General features: G+C 33.5%; 1 protein-coding gene across 8 annotated transcripts; it reads left to right on the top strand.

Annotated features, from left to right (window-relative positions):
* The first annotated feature begins 1,676 nt into the window (after positions 1–1,676).
* LOC134242170 (uncharacterized) lies at positions 1,677–17,224 on the top strand. 8 transcript variants are annotated; one of them, XM_062724234.1, is made up of 12 exons: positions 1,678–1,846; positions 3,717–3,914; positions 4,400–4,509; positions 4,636–4,771; positions 6,726–6,839; positions 7,175–7,357; positions 9,083–9,190; positions 11,903–11,941; positions 12,717–12,815; positions 16,218–16,292; positions 16,488–16,566; positions 16,723–17,224. In XM_062724234.1, exons 1-12 carry the CDS (start codon positions 1,795–1,797, stop codon positions 17,147–17,149), a joined length of 1,620 nt encoding a protein of 539 aa, XP_062580218.1. In that variant the 5' UTR covers positions 1,678–1,794; the 3' UTR covers positions 17,150–17,224. The 8 variants fall into 8 exon arrangements, with proteins under 8 accessions (XP_062580220.1, XP_062580218.1, XP_062580221.1 ...); XM_062724235.1 differs by having other exon boundaries at positions 1,679–1,846; positions 12,720–12,815; positions 16,723–17,223; XM_062724232.1 differs by having other exon boundaries at positions 1,680–1,846; positions 12,717–12,827; positions 16,723–17,223.
* The last annotated feature ends 703 nt before the right edge of the window (positions 17,225–17,927 follow it).

The raw sequence follows: 17,927 nt of genomic DNA on the forward strand, positions 1-17,927 counted from the left end.
CAGAATTCAAAAAGTTTGTTGGAATCTATGACTCAAAAACCTGCGAAAACGTGAAACTCCAACACCCTTTTAATATCAACGTCACAGTACTTGTACAGAGTGTTTTAACGAAGTAATTTTGCTGATGACCAATCTGAAGATGAGGACATTTCCGAGTACCGATTTTATTTAAGAAGCAGTTGTCTATGATATCACAGAATCTTGATTTGAATTATCGAGCGCAATTGTTTAAAGTGGGAAATAAATTTGATGTATATAAACCTTTGAAAAATTTAGTGATTGTGAAGTTTTTAAAAGTTCTTTTAAGTTTTAAGGATCAACAATCGAATTAAACTACCTCTAAAAATAAGCTGTAGCACGTACAGTGGGTCTCAAGATTCTTCTTTACAACAGTCAATATTTTTGTAAGAGTAAAGACAAGGGATTCAGCAATGTATGTTTGTTTATTTCTTCCTTGAAAATACATGAGGTAACGAACATTATTCAAGCTAAAAAGTCCATAAAACAATACAAATTTGAGCAGAGAAAATATACGGAACTCCATAACATGTGGTAGAGGGGGGATCAGGCGCCATGGAGGAGTAAGTATCCCCTGTCGACCGGGCACACCCGTCGTGTGCTCTTTGTCATTATCGGGGAAAACAGAAAAATCCGTCGATTAATTCTTTGTGTACTCGTATATAATGGCCTAAAAATTAGGATGAAAGTTGTCAGTCAGCATTTTACTTATTTAATGATGAATTCGCTGACAAGGTCATTGAATCGACCATAGAACTTACGAAATGATGACTTTAAACAAGACTGCTGATTTAAGTTGACTGTTGGTACCGGTATATTTTTTTTTCAAATCACAATTATAGTGATAAATCCTATAGGAAAAGACGATATTGTTATATGTCTTGTCTGCTGGAACCATTGAATATTCTTCTTGTAATGACTCTAGCTCTTAATTTCAAGACTTCTAGTTTATAAACACGGAAGAGTATATGGTTCGCAATTTGCCTTTATATTATCTATTGCGAATATTTTTATAGATACATGTATTCCTAAAACAACTTATCTATTTTGACAAAGCGTTTAGGTTTTACTTTTCATATTAGCCCAGCGTTTTAAACAATCTTCGACAGAATTCACAATGAAATAAAGTTATGTAGCCGGGCTGCTGTTTTTTTCGACAGCTTCAAGGTCTGCATTTTCAACTATTAAACTACCCCAAAAAATTACATGGCCATCACGACTGTAATCGAAAGACGAATAAGAGCAAGAAAACTTAATAGGATTTTGTTTTAGATTTTCAATATCTATAGGCAGTGTAGGGGTTGTTTGTAATTGAACAGTCTGGACCCTACAAATTCTCGAATGGGACATAAAACAACAATCAATAGCATCTGTTAAATTACTGTAAAAATCATTCAAGAAAATAACTGTGCAATGAATAATTTACAAAATAATTTTTATTACAAATACATAAGACAGAACGTAGATGTCATTCAGTCTATCAGAGATACATTTTTTTTGATTCAAAAATCAACCATATCATGTTGTTGAGTCAGCAAAACATGACGACTTAGTATTTTTCTATCAGTTGTATCGCACTTCTGTTCAAACATTTTCAGACCATATCTTTTCATCCTCCATATTATCGTTGCATCGTCTGCACTATTGTTTTCCGCGTGTGTACATTGCCCGGAAATCAGTCAGGATGTGATTGTTTCCTTTTCCTGATACAACTAGGCTGACACATATAATGTGTGGATATTGTATGTTTTACATTGCATAATAGAATTCTGAACAATGAATTTCAACTTTATTATTATACTTCTCGGAATTTCTTTCTCACAGATTGGTAAGTTAGCGATAACGAATCTAAAATTAAATTTGTTTCCTGTTCTGAGGGTACACATTAATTCATGATCAGTTCATATGTAATAAACATGTTTCTTTTTTATTTCTACATCTCAAAAGTCACTTACACATCAACGAAATGGTGTTTGGCATTTTAATGTATTTGTGAGAGTTTAGCTTATGAATAACATTGTACATGTATATATTTAATCAGACGGGAGAAAGTGATATATAAGTGAGTCTTTCGTGTACTACTTCTGTTATCTTTTAACCTTATTTTAAACGTTAAGTTTTGTTTTTAGATCATTTTTCAGCCTATTTGTTATACTGATATATGTATTGTCAATGTCCTGTTAGATGGTAGCCTCTGGCTTCTGATATTATGGTTTGAGAAAAAAAACTTTTTAGAGTCACTTGAAAATAGAATACTAGTATCTGAAATGTTGATGTACATGTACTTAAAAAAAAAGGTTGCAGTTGAAGATAATCATCTGATTCAAATGACGACTAATGTTAGTGTGCCTGACTATGTGTAACATTTTTTGACGTTTTATTGTGACACTTAAAATCCATAAGTGGAGTTTTTACTATGTTAAGCAGTAGTTTTATAACAATTAAATTAAAGCTAAGTATACACTAGACTTTACATTTGGGAAAACAAAAATGATCTTCGTTTGATCCTATTTGATTAATTAATGGTTATTTATGACTAACATGACTGAATGAAGTTCATATCTTCAAGGGTACCTCTTCTAAAAATGTGACCCTAGGGAAAAAGATTAGGCAGAATAGCTTCATCTCTCAGTTAATTTTGCTTTATACATGTTAGGAGTGTTTACAGTGTTGTTTTATACGCAGATGACCGTTAAGGTCCCTATGTCTCTTGTATTCTTTTAACTTTTTGGTCAATACTTTATACGCATGAGCTTTTTTCTGTAAATGACATAAATGGCTAAAATTCTTCTCAGGCAACTGTATAAAATTACACTGTACTTCTTTGTGATTTTAAGACAGAATTTCTTATCTAAGAAAATAGGGTTGGGTTGATATTTGTACCTTCAGATGCTTAGTTAATGTTTTGTTTTCAATATTTTAACATACCTACGAGTATAGTTTGTTTTAGTAGATTAAAATGAGAATTAAGAAAATAATACTACATTTTTTCCCTACATTTTAACAAAACTAAATACAATAAGATAAAAACTGTTTTTCTAAACATTACCAAAACTAGATATTTTTATCTTAATCTTGTTTCTCTTACTGCATTCGGCTAGAACTTCAATAAATATTTATCTTAAAAAAAGATAAATAAACAAAGGTTGCTTATCGAGTTTGTACAATTAAATCTTGAGTCATAGTTAAGCAATCATGGTAAAACTTTGTTTTTCGTAATACTGTGTCCAAAGAAAACAATATTAGCGTTGTCCTAAAAATAGCAAATATTGTACAGTTTAGGGAAGGTATATCTTATTTTAATGATGGATATTGATATGGAAATAACGAACAGTATTCAATATCAAAGGCCATAAAACAATACAAAATAGGAGCAGAGCAAACACGGACCTCCAAAACATCAGGGGTATGATCAAATGCTATGGAGGATTGAGCATCTCCTGCCAACCGGCCACACCCGCCCTGTGCTTCTTGTCATGATCGGGAAATAACGGGGAAATCCGTTTATTGATTTATAAAATGAATTCAATGAGTTATGCCGTCATATTGTATTTCACAGAAAATATTTTTAATTAATTTTCTAACAGGAGATAACTATAAGATTTTTTATGTATATATATTAAGCGATATTTAAATGTTAAAAATTAGTTTTATTTCATGTTTTGACATTTCAATTGATTTATTTAACGTTTCTATAGTGATGGAACGATCAGTTGTGATTAGGGATGTGGCTCTTAATTGGACAGAAGCAAGAACCGCATGCAGGGGCTCAAAATCACATCTTTTAAACTTTTTTGAAATGAAAAATAGACTTGAATACTTAAAAGGCAATTTAAAAGAAACTACAAAGTACTGGGTTGCAGATACATGGATACCAAAACTATTGTTTGTGAAAGGTAGGCGCTAGCACAAATACTAGTATAAAAAATAAGATGGTGAAATATTTTGTTAAAAATGGAACAGTTTGTTCTTCATTGTGGTTGTTTAAGGTCAGACGACATCTTCCTCAAATATATTTTTTGCATCTCTTGGTATAATATCAAGAAATATTGATATTTGTCATTTTCTTATGATTTATACATTGTTTTCAATATGTTTTTAAATATAAGTACACCAAAAATTGTAATATAGGACATTCAGAAGGTTACCCAAAAGGTTTTCATAAGAATTATCAGCCTGTGGTATCTTGTCAAAATGTCTGGTAAGGTACCCTAATTTTTTGTGAGGAAACTTGTTTAAGTACCTATACTTCAATAACAAATTCTTAAGAAAAATTATATATTTTTGAGGAACGTGTCGTCTGACCTTAAAGGTAAGCATAAATGTATAAGATATTTAGGTATTTTTCCTTTATCTGCTGTGGTTTTTACGCTTTATCAAGGTTGTCAATCAAAAACCAACATATTGTCGACAAGAATATTTGAAGGAAACATCCTTTCAGAATGTGTGAAATATTGCGAAAATCAAAGCTATAACACTATTGGAATACAGGTAAGTTCTCCATTTAAGCCTGTTGAAAGTAAGTCTACTTGATGTTTGTAGATCTAACTAACATTCTAAATATTTGTGTTATTTTACTTATATTACATGAATTTTTACAGAAACTGTGCATTGTAGGGATACAATTGTTCCTGTATTGTCGAACAAAATCTTCCAAATTTGGAGTCCAATAGTTGCGACATGAAATGTGCTTGGACCAATATTTCATGCAGAGCGGAAAAACGTTCATTTGCTGTTTATCAGTTGGCAAATGGTAAGAATGAAATATTTTTCACAAAATGGAATATAAAACTTTTTTTTAATTTAGGTGGACGATCATATTACTCGTACCTTAAGCTTGTCTAAACACCAGATGTCTTAAATGTTTGTTTTTTCTTTAGAGTTTTGATATTTAAAAAATCCTAAAAACATCAAAACTGGCAACATTTTGAAATGTTGCCATTTCCAATCAGAGTCAATTTTGATATTTGCGAAGCGGATTAAAATGTCAAACACATTTTATTAATAACCATTTCCTCATCAACGTCGCTTAAAATTAGTAACATTAACACCACTTTGTTCACTTTATAGTTTATATTACAACAACTACTCTCATAGATTCTTGATCAGACTTCCCAACATCATTAACATAAACATTTTTTGGATATATTAGTTATTTTTATATGCTTCCTATTTTTATTTTTTTCTTATTTTCATATATATGGTAGAGATGTCACACAAAGATACAAAATGATATAAAAACAAAAAGTTGCGATCATTTACTAAGAGAGAAAAAACTCTTTTATGGATATTTGGTTCAATTCTGTACTTTGATTGGAAACTTTTTGAAGGTAACATAATTGCAGTTTGTTTGGGAAAACATTTTAATGAAAAATATGGAAATAACGAACAGTATTCTGGCTCAACGTCTATAAAACAATACAAAATAGGAGAAGAGCAAACAAGGACCTTCAAAACATCAGAAGTGGGATCAGGTACCATGGAGGAATAAGCATACCCTACCGACGGGTCAAAACCGCCGTGTCTCCTCGTCATGTTCAGGAAAAAACCTAAACATTCGTCGACAACACAGTGTGTATAACGAGCATCTTTTTAACATCAACTTTAGAGTACTTATGTGTACAATCGAATTGTTTTTAATAAAGTAAATTTGCAAATGACCAATGATAAGTTAAGTTAATTTACGAGTACCATTTTTATTGAAAAAGCAGCTTTAAATGATTCAGAATTTAGCCTGAACTTTAATTTATCGTGGGTATAAAAAGTAGAAAAGTCGTAAGTTTTCATATTGTTGATTTGGTATTTTGGTATTTTCAAATGTTCAAAAAAATTTTGATTTCATCTTAAACTTCATGGGTTATTGAAACTCATACAACGATACCCCCCAAAAGTGAAAATCAAAAACATCTTCAATGTCTCCACCGCGCATCTGCCACAACCTTGATTCTCATATGCATTAAATTCATCAAAGTGTTTATCTTCCAAACCCTGGCTATAACAGGCATGGCTAACCACACCGAAAAATTAGTCAAACGAAGCGCGCATGCGCCAGTGAGAGGAACACGAACGTAAACTTGATCGGCTCAAAAACACGAATTGCGCTATTGGTTTCTTTCAGTTTTGGGATGAATGTAATGATTATGATAGTCTGCTTTATTAACAGTGGTTTTTGTGCTGGTTGGGTGGCGATTAAACAGGTGGCAAAACGAATGACCCGAACTTTACGTGACTCTGTTTCGCGTTAACGTCATCGTCACGGTTGGTTGAAAACCATTCCAGGCCATCTCTGACAAAGGCTTACACGTTCTATGGGGGGAAATTTACAAGATACTGCTCAGTATCCCATTGTCGCCTTTGTCCTCACTTACGCAATTCGAAAGCCAGACCCCATGGAACTTCCGTAAACTGTACAAAGATTGCAAGAAATTCATATCGTCCGTAAATATTAAAAAGCAATGTGTATACGTCAGGTGCATCAAATGGTACAATAAAATTTGTTGACAAACCCGTCTTCATCAATTTGCATGTGTTTTGGGGGTCTGGCTTTCGAATTGCATAAGTGAGAAGATGGAGTCTTGATGCCTTTATGCAAAACCGAGCTTAAATATAATTTTCAATATTATGCTTGATGGTCCGCAGAAGACATATTTTGAAAAAATGAAAACAGATGACCAATATAATTTATTTCATTATCTTGTACAATTTAGATGTTCTCCGTCGTCTCGGAGGGACACAGTTTCAAGATTGTGTTTATTATAATACGTTTTATGAAACATTTACAAGAGACGATTGTAACTCAGAACTCCCCTTTATTTGTCAAGGTAAGATATGTTTCGCATATGAATTAGTTGTCTTCTATATAAGTAATAGGATATGTTAATGTTTTAAGTAACATAAATATTTGTTTTGAAAATCTTTCAGACTTATTGTATTTTAGTAATGGGGTTTGCAATGAATGTAGCTGTAAACACATTTTCTAAAAGCAGCACTTGCATTAAATACAAGGAGGTAGAAAAAAGGGTTTACATATCTATCACAAATTATATTAATCCCATTATTTTCAATAATGTTGTAATATGTTTTTGTTGTAGGTATAATCCAAAAGTTTATATGTAGTTTGTTGTAGAAAAAGTAGAAAATTTGCATTTTGTTGTAGATAGAAATGGAGATTTAAAACCTCACGACGTCCCATTAACATGGATGGAAGCTGATAAAAATTGTTCAGAAGAAGACATGATTCTTGCTAATGTCAATAATGAAACAATACCCAGAAGATATAATACTAAATACAAGGGAAACTACTGGATTGGATTAAGACAGTCGTACATCTATCAATCAGGTATGTTTTATTTTCGGTCGTCGTTATACATGATTTTAAATCTTGCAGAATTTGACCAAAATCTTATACATGTACATGAAAAGAAGAAACACTTGCTGTGGTCTTCAACTCGACATACAGATATATCGACTACGTATTGTCAATTTACAGTGATTATTTCCATTCTTATTTTAATACGACACATATATCCCGGTGAGCTTGAAATAAAAATACCACAGTCTTACAAATCTGTTTCATATTTAGATATTTTACTTGAAAAAGACGTTAATGATTATCTAACATCCAAGCTTTACGATAAACGTGATGATTTTAACTTTTCGATCGTCAACTTCCCTTTCTAATGCAGCAATATACCTCCAAAACCTGCATACTGGATTTATATCTCTCAGTTGATTTGATATGCAAGAGCATGCTCTACATATGAACAATTTCTAAAAGGAGGAAATTTTTTAGAATACAAATTTCTGAATCAAGAATACCTTGTCAGCAAATACAATTTATTATGGAGTCAAATGATGACTGACGTTTTTCATACTAATTGTTAAACAATTATTTTCACACTGAATTGTCGACGGATTTTTCCGTTATTTCCCGATCATGACAAGGAGCACATGGCGGGTATGACCAGTCGGCAGGAGATGCTCAATAAACCATGGTACTTGATCCGAAATCTGATTTTTTGGGGGGTCCGTCTGTACTCTGCTCATTTTGTATTCTTTACTGGACTTTTGAGCTTGAATACTGTTCGTTATCGCCATAAACTAGTACTTCAATTCACTAAAATTTTTATATGTAAGTTTTTATTGCTTATTTCTTAAATTAGCTTAATAGTTCACCTGAGTGTAAAGCTCAGGTGAAATTTTCTGGTCAACCATTGTCTGTCGTCCGTCTGGCCGTCCCTCTGTAAACTTTTCACATTTTCAATTTCTTCATAAGAACCACTGGGTCAATATTAACCAAACTTTGTACAAAGCATCCTTGGGTAAAGGGGAGTTTAAACTGTTAAAATGAATAACATGGACTTGTCCCCTAACAAGGGGGATAATCAAGAAAAGACGAAACTTATGTGGAAGCATCCTGGGGTAGTGTAGATTCTAAATTGTTCCAAGCATGAGCCCGGGCCTAAGGCGGGGTCGTAATAGGGAATTCAAGTTTCACATTGAAATATATATTTTAAAAAATCTTTAAAAATCTTCTCAAGATTCACCGGGTCAGGAAAGCTGAAACTTACGCACGTGGGTGCAAATTATTCAAATAATAATCCCCGGGCGTAGGACGGGGCCATAATAGGGAATCCAAGTTCTACATCGAAATGTATGGAAAATATTTTTTAACAAAAATTTCTTCTCAAGAACCAATGGATCAGAAAAGTTGAAACTTGTGTGGAAGCATCCTGGTGTAATGAAGATTCTAAATGGTCACCTCGGGCATAGGGTTGGACCACAATAGTTATTACAAAGGGAAACATCTTGTTAGGAACAGCATGGTTTAGTTACTCATGTGAGAGGTGTGGTCCATGGGTCTCTCGTTTTGTTTTCTATTTTTATTTAACACAAAAAAGACAGAATATAAGTATTTCAGTAATGTAGAAATTAGTAAGAAAAGAAGATGCATGTTTGCATATGTCCCCTCTAAACTGACCCAAAAACAATTGCATATAAGCAGGTGCAATGTAATTTTTCGGAAAAGCAAAAATAGATACACTTATCCCATTTTTTATTTCAGATTTGGAATCTTCTCTATGTTCATTTGTCCAAAAGTATAATTCACTTGGTGATCTTACCTATTCCAAAGAAGATTGCTCAGAGAAAAATTCAAACATTTGTTTAGAAGGTAAGATGGTAATAATTATTTTTCGGGATGTCCTTCTGTCTTCCTGTCTGTACGTCCGTCCGTCTGTTACGATTTCGGGTACCCATCTTTTATCATCTTCAATTCCTTTTAAACCACTGTATGAAAGTTAACGAGACTTTTTTAACGAAATAAATTAATGCATTTTCACTATATACTCCATTTAGTTCAACCTGGATCCACAAATCTCAAAAATTTTCAAACCTATGCAAATAAAGGTTATCAAATTCTTATTACGGAAATAAAGGCATTTGTGATAAAATTGAATTTAACATTTATTTCATTTTAGAAACCATAATTTTTATCCAACGAAAAACTGAAATCGCTTTTATGTGAGATTTTAAATTTCATTTTCCAAATTTATTGTAATACATTTTGGGACTTCAACGCCCCTTTCCCCGCCCTCGAATTCGTTCTTGGACATGTATGCGCCCGCGTGGCGCAGTGGTTAGAGCGTCTGCTTTTGAGTCGCAAAGTTAGGAATTGATTCTTACGTCGCGGGTTCGAATCCCACTGTGGGACATGGAGACAGATCCTTCGGATAAGACCGTACAATCCGAGTTCCCCTGTCGCAGTAAATGATGGCACGAAAAAGAGCCCTCAATGTTCCATGGCCGTAAGTGCCGAGTATAGGATAAAAGCAGCTCTCAACCGGCAAGAGGTGGCATCTCCATATGAATGAAAAAGAGGGACCTTAAACAACAAACAATCAATCAATCTATCAGACATTTAAATTATTTAATTTCAATAGAAAAAATCTGTAAAATAATAATAAAATTATTAGTTGATTAGTTTTTGGTAGTTTTTTCAAGTTCCAATAATTTATGAAACTGGGTTACTACAAAATGACTCTTGTCTACTTAATTTTTGAACACTCCTCGCAAATAATAGCATCTCTTCCGCCCACAGACCCCCTTACCTTGAAGCCATAAATTTTACAGTCATAAGAGGCACCCCTGATCATTATAAGTTAACGATAAACCTAATTTATCTTCTTAATTTTCTTTGTACATAGAGGAAAAAGACATTTTTAAAAAAATTAATGCATTTTATTAAGACCCTGAGATCGTGATTTTCCCAATTTTATTCAGAGCTCAGTGTTAATTAAATTCGTGCCTACGGTATGACGTTTTGATGCTCATGAGTAAACGAGAAGATTTTGAGGATGAGTCCGCTTATTTTTATACCTCAGGACCTAGCAGGCCAATGATAGTTAAATTAAAAAAAAACATCCCTTACTCATATATACTTTTTGAGAAATTGACTGTAATATTGGTTAATCAATTACTGAGAAAAAGCTGAAAGGGTTAATATTTCGATGGACGAAAACACGTTGCATAGCAATAGATCATCTGGGTTACTTAGGTGACCTTAAGTCGGGGATTCCTTTTTTAGCTCACCTGAGTCAAAGGCTCAAGTGAGCTTTTCTGATCACATTTTGTCCGTCGTTCGTCCGTCCGTCTGTCTAGCTGTCTGTCCGTCTGTCTGCCCGTCTGTAAACTTTTCACATTTTTGACTTCTTCTCAAGAACCAATGGGCCAATTTTAAACAAACTTGGTACAAAGCATCCTTGGGTAAAGGGAAATTTAAATTGTAAAAATGAAGGGCCAAGTCCTCTCACAAGGGGAGATAATCAAGAAAAGACAAAAATAGGGTGGGGTCATTAAAAAATCTTCTTCTCAAGAACCACTGGGCCAGAAAAGCTGAAACTTATGTGAAAGCATTCTGGGTTAGTGTAGATTCTAAATTTTACAAATCATGACCCCCAGGGGTAGGGCGGGGCCACAATGGGGAATTAAAGTTTTACATAAAAATATATAGGAAAAATCTTTAAAAATCTTCTTCTCAAGAACCACCGTGCCAAAAAAGCTGAAACTTATGTGGAAGCATTCTGGGGTAGTGTAGATTCTAAATTGTTCAAATCATGACCCCGGGGGTTGGTCGGGGCCACAATGGGGAAGCAAAGTTTACCATAGAAATATATGGGAAAAATCTTTGAAAATCTTCTTCTCAAGAACCACTGGGCCGGAAAAGCTGAAACTTATGTGGAAGCATCCTGGGGTAGTGTACATTCTAAATTGTTCAAATCATGACCCCCGGGGATTGGGCAGGGCCACGATAGGGAATGCAAGTTTTACATAGAAATATATAGGAAAAATCTTTAAAAATCTTCTTCTCAAGAACCACTGGGCCAGATATGCTGAAACTTATGTGGAAGCATCCTGGGGTAGTGCAGATTCATAATTGTTCAAATTATGACCCCTGGGAGTTGGGCAGGGCCACAATGGGGAATCAAAGTTTTACATAGAAATTAATGTAGGAAAAATCTTTGAAAATCTTCTACTCAAGAACCACTGTGCCAGAAATGCTGAAACTTATGTGGAAGCATCCTGGGGTAGTGTAGATTCTGAATTGTTCTAATCATGACCCCGGGGGTAGGGTGAGGCCACAATAGGGAATCAAAGTTTTACAATGGGGAATCAAAGCATCCTATGGTAGTGCAGATTTCAAATTGTCTAAATTATGATCAGTGGGGTAGGGTGGCGTCATAATGTGTATTACAAGGGGGAAATCTGGTAAAGAACGGAATGGTCAAAGCTTCACAGGTGAGCGATGTGGCCCATGGGCCTCTTGTTTGGTTTACTTGTTCAGATTTTCACAAATATAACTCATATTATTATCTTATTCCTTAAGATCCTGTGAGGACAGCATCATCTTCAAAAACTGTTCAAAGTAAGTATTGCTAGATCTTTATATCTTCTATGAAGCATGCACGTGTACTCTTCGATATGTCACCTTACCCATCTTCTGTCAGTATGTCTGCCACTCATGATATATATTTTTAGCTACTGTGACGATTATTCTATTCTTTAAAAAAGGAGTTATGTTAAACACTCTTATCATAGCAAGTATAAATATGATGTATCTCATCTCTAACACTGATGCAAAGAAGGATTATAGGTACGATTAATTATCGGATCTTAGGAGAAATTTTCGAAATACACAATGTAATATCAATGCTTGGGAGCTGGCTGATGTGAGGCATTGTGGAAATCTTCATTGAGAATTTATTTTAAAATATTTACATTTCCAATGTCTTTGTCCGAGATAAAATTACCAATTGTAAATGTAATTGATTTCCTCATGAATGTGTTGGCGCGGTTCCAAAAAAACCACGTGCAGGGCGGGACAACACCTAGAGAGAAGCAGGCTTGGAGCCCGTGGATTGGCGGAATCAAAGCATGTAAAAATAAGGAATAACTGTCAGATTTTTCGAATTCATGAAGATGATCAATGGATTGGCTTGTGTGATAATTTTATGCATAAACGCCTTCGGCGTTTATGCAAATTATCACACAAGCCAATCCATTGATCACTTCATGAATTCGAAAAATAAGACAGTTATTCCTTAAATAACGTGTTTTATCTTGTGTCTTCCATAAATATGTGTGTATTTGCAAGGAAGTGATAGAATTCAATTGATAATTCACGTTTTTTCCTATAACGGAAGTCAGCAATAGCTCGAGAAATACTGATGGAAGTACAACAAGAGATGAGAACATCGAAACAACAAATGAGATCAGTACACAAACGGTCATTGGAGGAGGTATTGGAGGAGGTATCAAAGTGTACACTGACAGATTATGCATTTTTTAGCATCATGTTATTATTAATGAATTGTTTTTACGTCACAAAAAGAAAAGATCATTTAAGATAACTATGCATATCCTTTTTATGATTTGAAATATTCTTCAAATACGAGGTTTGTCAAAGAAAAAACACAAACATCTTCAATAATTTTGTTTCAAAACAGTATTTCAATTTAAAAAAAAAAATCATTCATTATAATCAAAGTCTTTTCAATGTCGAAAATGTCTATATAGATAAAAATTTTCTCTTCGTTTAACTACTCTACTAAAAGAAGCTGCCGGCGAAACGTGGTTTTTTTTTTTTTGAAAATTGTCTTGGAATTCTTTAAAATGTGAAGTTTTAAAGTTTGAAGCATATAAAATTCAACAAAGTATATTTATCTCAGACAGACTAGTAGAATTTATTCTTTTTAATGGACAGTTTTCCAAATTCGGTCATAAAATCAACTGCCCACATAAACAACAGTTTCTGTGTTATTGACATCAAGCTCTAAAGTTTTTCGTCATTTATCTTGTTCTACCAAACGTCTCTCCGATCGGATAACCAGTATAGCTGTTTTAAACTTCTTTTGCCAGGTTGTATCTGTGTTAGAAAATGTGTAGTTCCATCGTTTTCCATCTTTTTTCCTGTATGGACAAGAGATACAGGAGAAAATGTTTGTGTATATAACGTCATTTTTGTCATAAATGGTCATCAAATTTATGAATTTCTACACACAATATTACTCCAGATCAAAAATACTGGTAATTCCTTTGAATTTATTTTTTTCACATAATGATTCCGTATGGCTTTTATTAATTATCAAGGAAACGTCTCTGGCAATGTATTTTTTGAAGTAGAAAAAATTGAGTTGCGCCGACCACCAATATCGAACTAGAATGTCGTTTCTACATGCAAATCATATCACAATCTCATAAAGTAAATGCATGGCGAAAATTACATTTCCCAACACGGTTTTAGATTACTTAATTTATGCATGTTGTTTATGAAATGTTCAAAGTTCGCATTTCTGTGACAAACCTCGTATACAAAGTAGCTTTACATGCATGTCTTTAATGATAAGTATCAGGAAGTGACACTTAATAAAATGTCAGACAGCTGCATATGTGGAAAGGAATCTTATAGATACAATCACATTTTAATACAAATCAGTTTTCACAATCTAGAAATTTATCTTTTTTCTTTCTGTTTTTCTTTTTTTTCCCCTTTTTTTCTTTTCTTTTTTTTTTTTGGGGGGGGGGGGGGCTCGAAATTTTGTTGATAAATTGCTGCTGAGATGCAACAAGGGTTTGCTTCAAGCGTGTTGGGGTCAAGAAACACAACTTGTTTTTTCAAAAGATTGAGACAATTTCTTACCAAATGTTTACGTTTTCGCAAATTTTGGTCCTGTTCCGGGCCTTCGCCAGTTCTTCATCACCTTGAAATTATAATGGAACATTCTTCGGTTAACTAAGTGATTTTCATTCAGTTCAAAATTATTGATAATTTAAAAGAATTACACGTACAAATGTATTATTGCAAGATCGTCTTGTTATGAAGAGAGATTGCAAATCTTTTGATGACCACAGGTGAGATTGGAATGCAATCTTTATGCTCATCGTAGTTGCATGAAGTTTCTGAAATCGCACTGTGTATTTGAAACACTTACTTTATAGCGGCAGTTCTCTTTTGATATAATTCCACCATAGTAGATACGTGTATGTACGAAGGCTGTTCAATAAATAATGTCCTGAACTGTATGACATACAATACAGATATCGTATGACATTAAGCTTGATTTTCTCTCATTATTTAATCTTTAATGAATTTCTAACAGTTTATGTGACCACTTTTCATCACATAGTTTCATTGTGAGAAGCTGGAAAACAAGGGCTTTTCGAGACACTGCATTATAAATGAATGGTAAAAAATAAGTAAACTAGAGTATAAATAAAAGCTTCATTTAAGCTGCTGTAAAACTTGTTAAAAATCCCAAAAAAATATTCACTGAAATATGTGACATTTACAGCAACCAATGCCTGTTTTATTTAAGGAATGACTCTAATTCTTGGCCAAATTTTCGATTATAACCTGGTTTGGGTCAGTTTACGCTTTATAATCCACGAAACGGATTATAAAAAGGCCTAAACTGACCCAAACCAGGTTATAATCGAATAATTTGGCCAAGAATTAGAGTCATTCCGTATAATTTAATATTAAAATATTTAATCATATGTTGGTGTAAAATTGTGCTGCTTTTGCCGCTCAATAATACATCCCTAGTAACGGAAGTCATGTGAAACAAGGGGAGGTAATGACTGATACACAGATTCTAGCAGCCATGATTGTTGTGTACATGAGGTAAGATCGAGCTACTGTTTGAATATAAAGGTACATTTATTAAATCTGGAATTTTCCATTCATCCCAAGGACTGGAAATGAGGTGATTGCATGGATACAGATGATTCAGCTGGTTGTCAAGGGGGTGTGTCCCCATACCAAGCCAGGTTATTGAGAAATAATTTGCGTTCCTTTTTGGAAATCAACCAATGAGAGACTAGAATACAAACAAAATTAAATTATAGACAAATGAACAGGTGGATTTCAATGATAAAAAATTATTCAATGGGCATCAAAAATGGGTACCGTCCTTGCCAACAAAAAATTATAACAACTTATGTACTGTTTGCCAAATTTCAACAAATAATATTTGATGATGTATGATTGACTTTAAGACACATAGCAAATTTGATATACATCATTTCAGGATTAGTTTACACTGTTTTTAAGAAACGTTTGACGGTAAAAAAGCTTAGTACTCAAAGGTCACCCTATATTTTGAAAAATGAGTGAAAACGACAGCGTGTACGAATGTCTTAACAATTATCTTAAATTATCAGTAATTGTAGTTATCCACGTTTGTTTGATATTCAAACGGATAATGGAACTTGAATCTATTGCTTAAAACCCTCAAAACAAAATTTACCATAAGATGTACTTGATAAAAACAGCGAAGGTCTGACAAGAGCAAAGAATTGCAAGAGCACAAAGACAGATTTATATGCAGTTTTCTTAAATATTAATGGTATTGTTGTTCAAATTCGTATTCGGGGAGACAGTTTAATTTCTGGAGGAGGCTAGAAAGCAAATTTTTTGCAAAAAAATCGAAAGGTTTATTAGAGAAAGAAAACAATCAGAAATTGAATAAAAAATGTTACGGACATGTGTTTTAATTAAAAGAGATAAGTAAGTTAAATCATGAAGACTAAATCATTGAAAAGCGTCTTTTGCTTCTTTCCGAGCACCCAGGACATTATTTATTGAACAGCCCTCGTATCTTCATGAAAATGGTACTGATTTCAGTTATGTGCAATTCTAGATGCAAATTACCAGATGAAACTCCAAAGTGAGTCAGCAAAGCATGCTCAAGAGCGTAGAAGTGTTTGGAATGAAGGTGGTCTGCTATTCTTTATACATAACTATATATCAATATTCATCAATACTCATCTCTTTAATTTGCTATCAAATGAATTTCGTTATTATTCTCGGGCATTCTTTCTTTGAGTAATTTAACAGTAATTGTAGTTCGTTTTTATATTTGAGTTAATTGTTTAATATTACAATTACTTCATTATTTAATGAGGGTCAGGTGTCCTTGCTGGTGTAATAGTGGGGATTATCGGGACAGTTGCTCTAGTGGTGCTCGTTGTCATATGCTTGTTTTTCAGGTAAGACTTTAAGCTGCAGAATAAAAAAAGAACATGTTGCATTAATTAAGAAAGTGAGCCATATCTCTTACTTTCAAATCTCGATAAAATAAAATAACTTTTATAGTGATCGAGTCCAAAACTATATCACCAAGATAGCATGATGATTTTTTCCAGATCCAGGAATAAAAATCCCAGGTCCAAATATCAATCCCCAACGGTCATCTTCTCCAGCACTCCAAGGCGTGATAGTAAACTCCCAGAGGACAAATCGGTGAAATCGTCCCCCATAAAACCTGTAAGGAGGTCAAAGAAATCCAACCCAGGCTCTATGTCGGGGGGTACAGCTTATGAAAATATTGTACTTACACTAGAAGATCCAAAAACGATATCCCGAGTTGTAAGTTCATCTTCAACAGCACAAAAACAAGACACGAAAGATGTCGAAAATAGTTATGACGTCATGGGTGCAGGCAAAAACAATAACCCGAGTGGTACCAGTCAGAGCGTTTATGGGTTTAGTGCGCCAGATAATGAATATGACGTAATGGATAGGGGTACAAGACGTAATGAAGAAATGAATCCTGATTATGATCACATGTGACGAAAAAGATTCGTATGAGAGATCATTTCATTGATAAATAACTTAATTATTCATGATAGGTTTTAACTTATGTTTACATTTTTTTATTTCTACATATACATGCCTTTTATTGTCAAGGAGGCATAACATGTTTGCAGTGAGTGATTGCATTCATGAATCCTATGAAGAATATGATATGTATAAGATCATCAAGAAATATTTTGAAATGTTCATGTCTGTGTGTCAGAGGATGTAAGGGTGTATGAGAGTGTGCATTTGTCTGGGAAAAAAGTATCTGAGGTTTTTAAGTAATGGGAGCCAAATGGAATAAATGTGTAAACTGAATTTTTATTATTCTGACCATTGTAAAAGGAATGACTTTTACAGGAGAAAACCATTTTGTTTAATTTCAATTTACAAGATGTGCATGATGGTATACTGAAAGAAGAAATGTTCAAAAACAACACAATGCAAGAATGATTGACTGTTTTTTTAAGATGCTCATTTTGGTACTTATGATTGAAAGATATTCTGTTGACATTCAATATTTAGGATAAAAAAAAACGAAATGTCAAAATAATCTTAACTCAAGATGAATTATTAAACCAAGGTCGCTGTCACTCAATAGTTCTTTGTTTTTGTTTCTTCTATTGGTCAAAAATTCTTCCAAAATTTTCACAGTCCGTACAGGGAACAATCAATTCAATCTCCAGAGTAATCTTGTTACTAACCTAAACTTAACTCAATGTTATCTTCAATTTTAAGTTAAATGAAAATTTATATCGAAGTTTATGATACG

This window comes from Saccostrea cucullata, unplaced genomic scaffold (assembly GCF_032062105.1).
Source record: "Saccostrea cucullata isolate Sc308-1 unplaced genomic scaffold, CSIRO_AGI_Scuc_v1 ctg46, whole genome shotgun sequence".
NCBI classification, from domain to species: Eukaryota; Metazoa; Mollusca; class Bivalvia; order Ostreida; family Ostreidae; genus Saccostrea; species Saccostrea cuccullata.

Bases quoted from the DNA above. Each gene is read 5' to 3' on its own strand.
- LOC134242170 (XM_062724232.1), top strand. From the start codon at position 1,795: ATGAATTTCAACTTTATTATTATACTTCTCGGAATTTCTTTCTCACAG. The intron at 1,847-3,716 runs GTAAGTTAGCGA...ACGTTTCTATAG, and splicing joins AATTTCTTTCTCACAGATTG to TGATGGAACGATCAGTTGTG. The intron at 11,942-12,716 runs GTAAGTATTGCT...TTCCTATAACGG, and splicing joins ATCTTCAAAAACTGTTCAAA to AAGTCAGCAATAGCTCGAGA.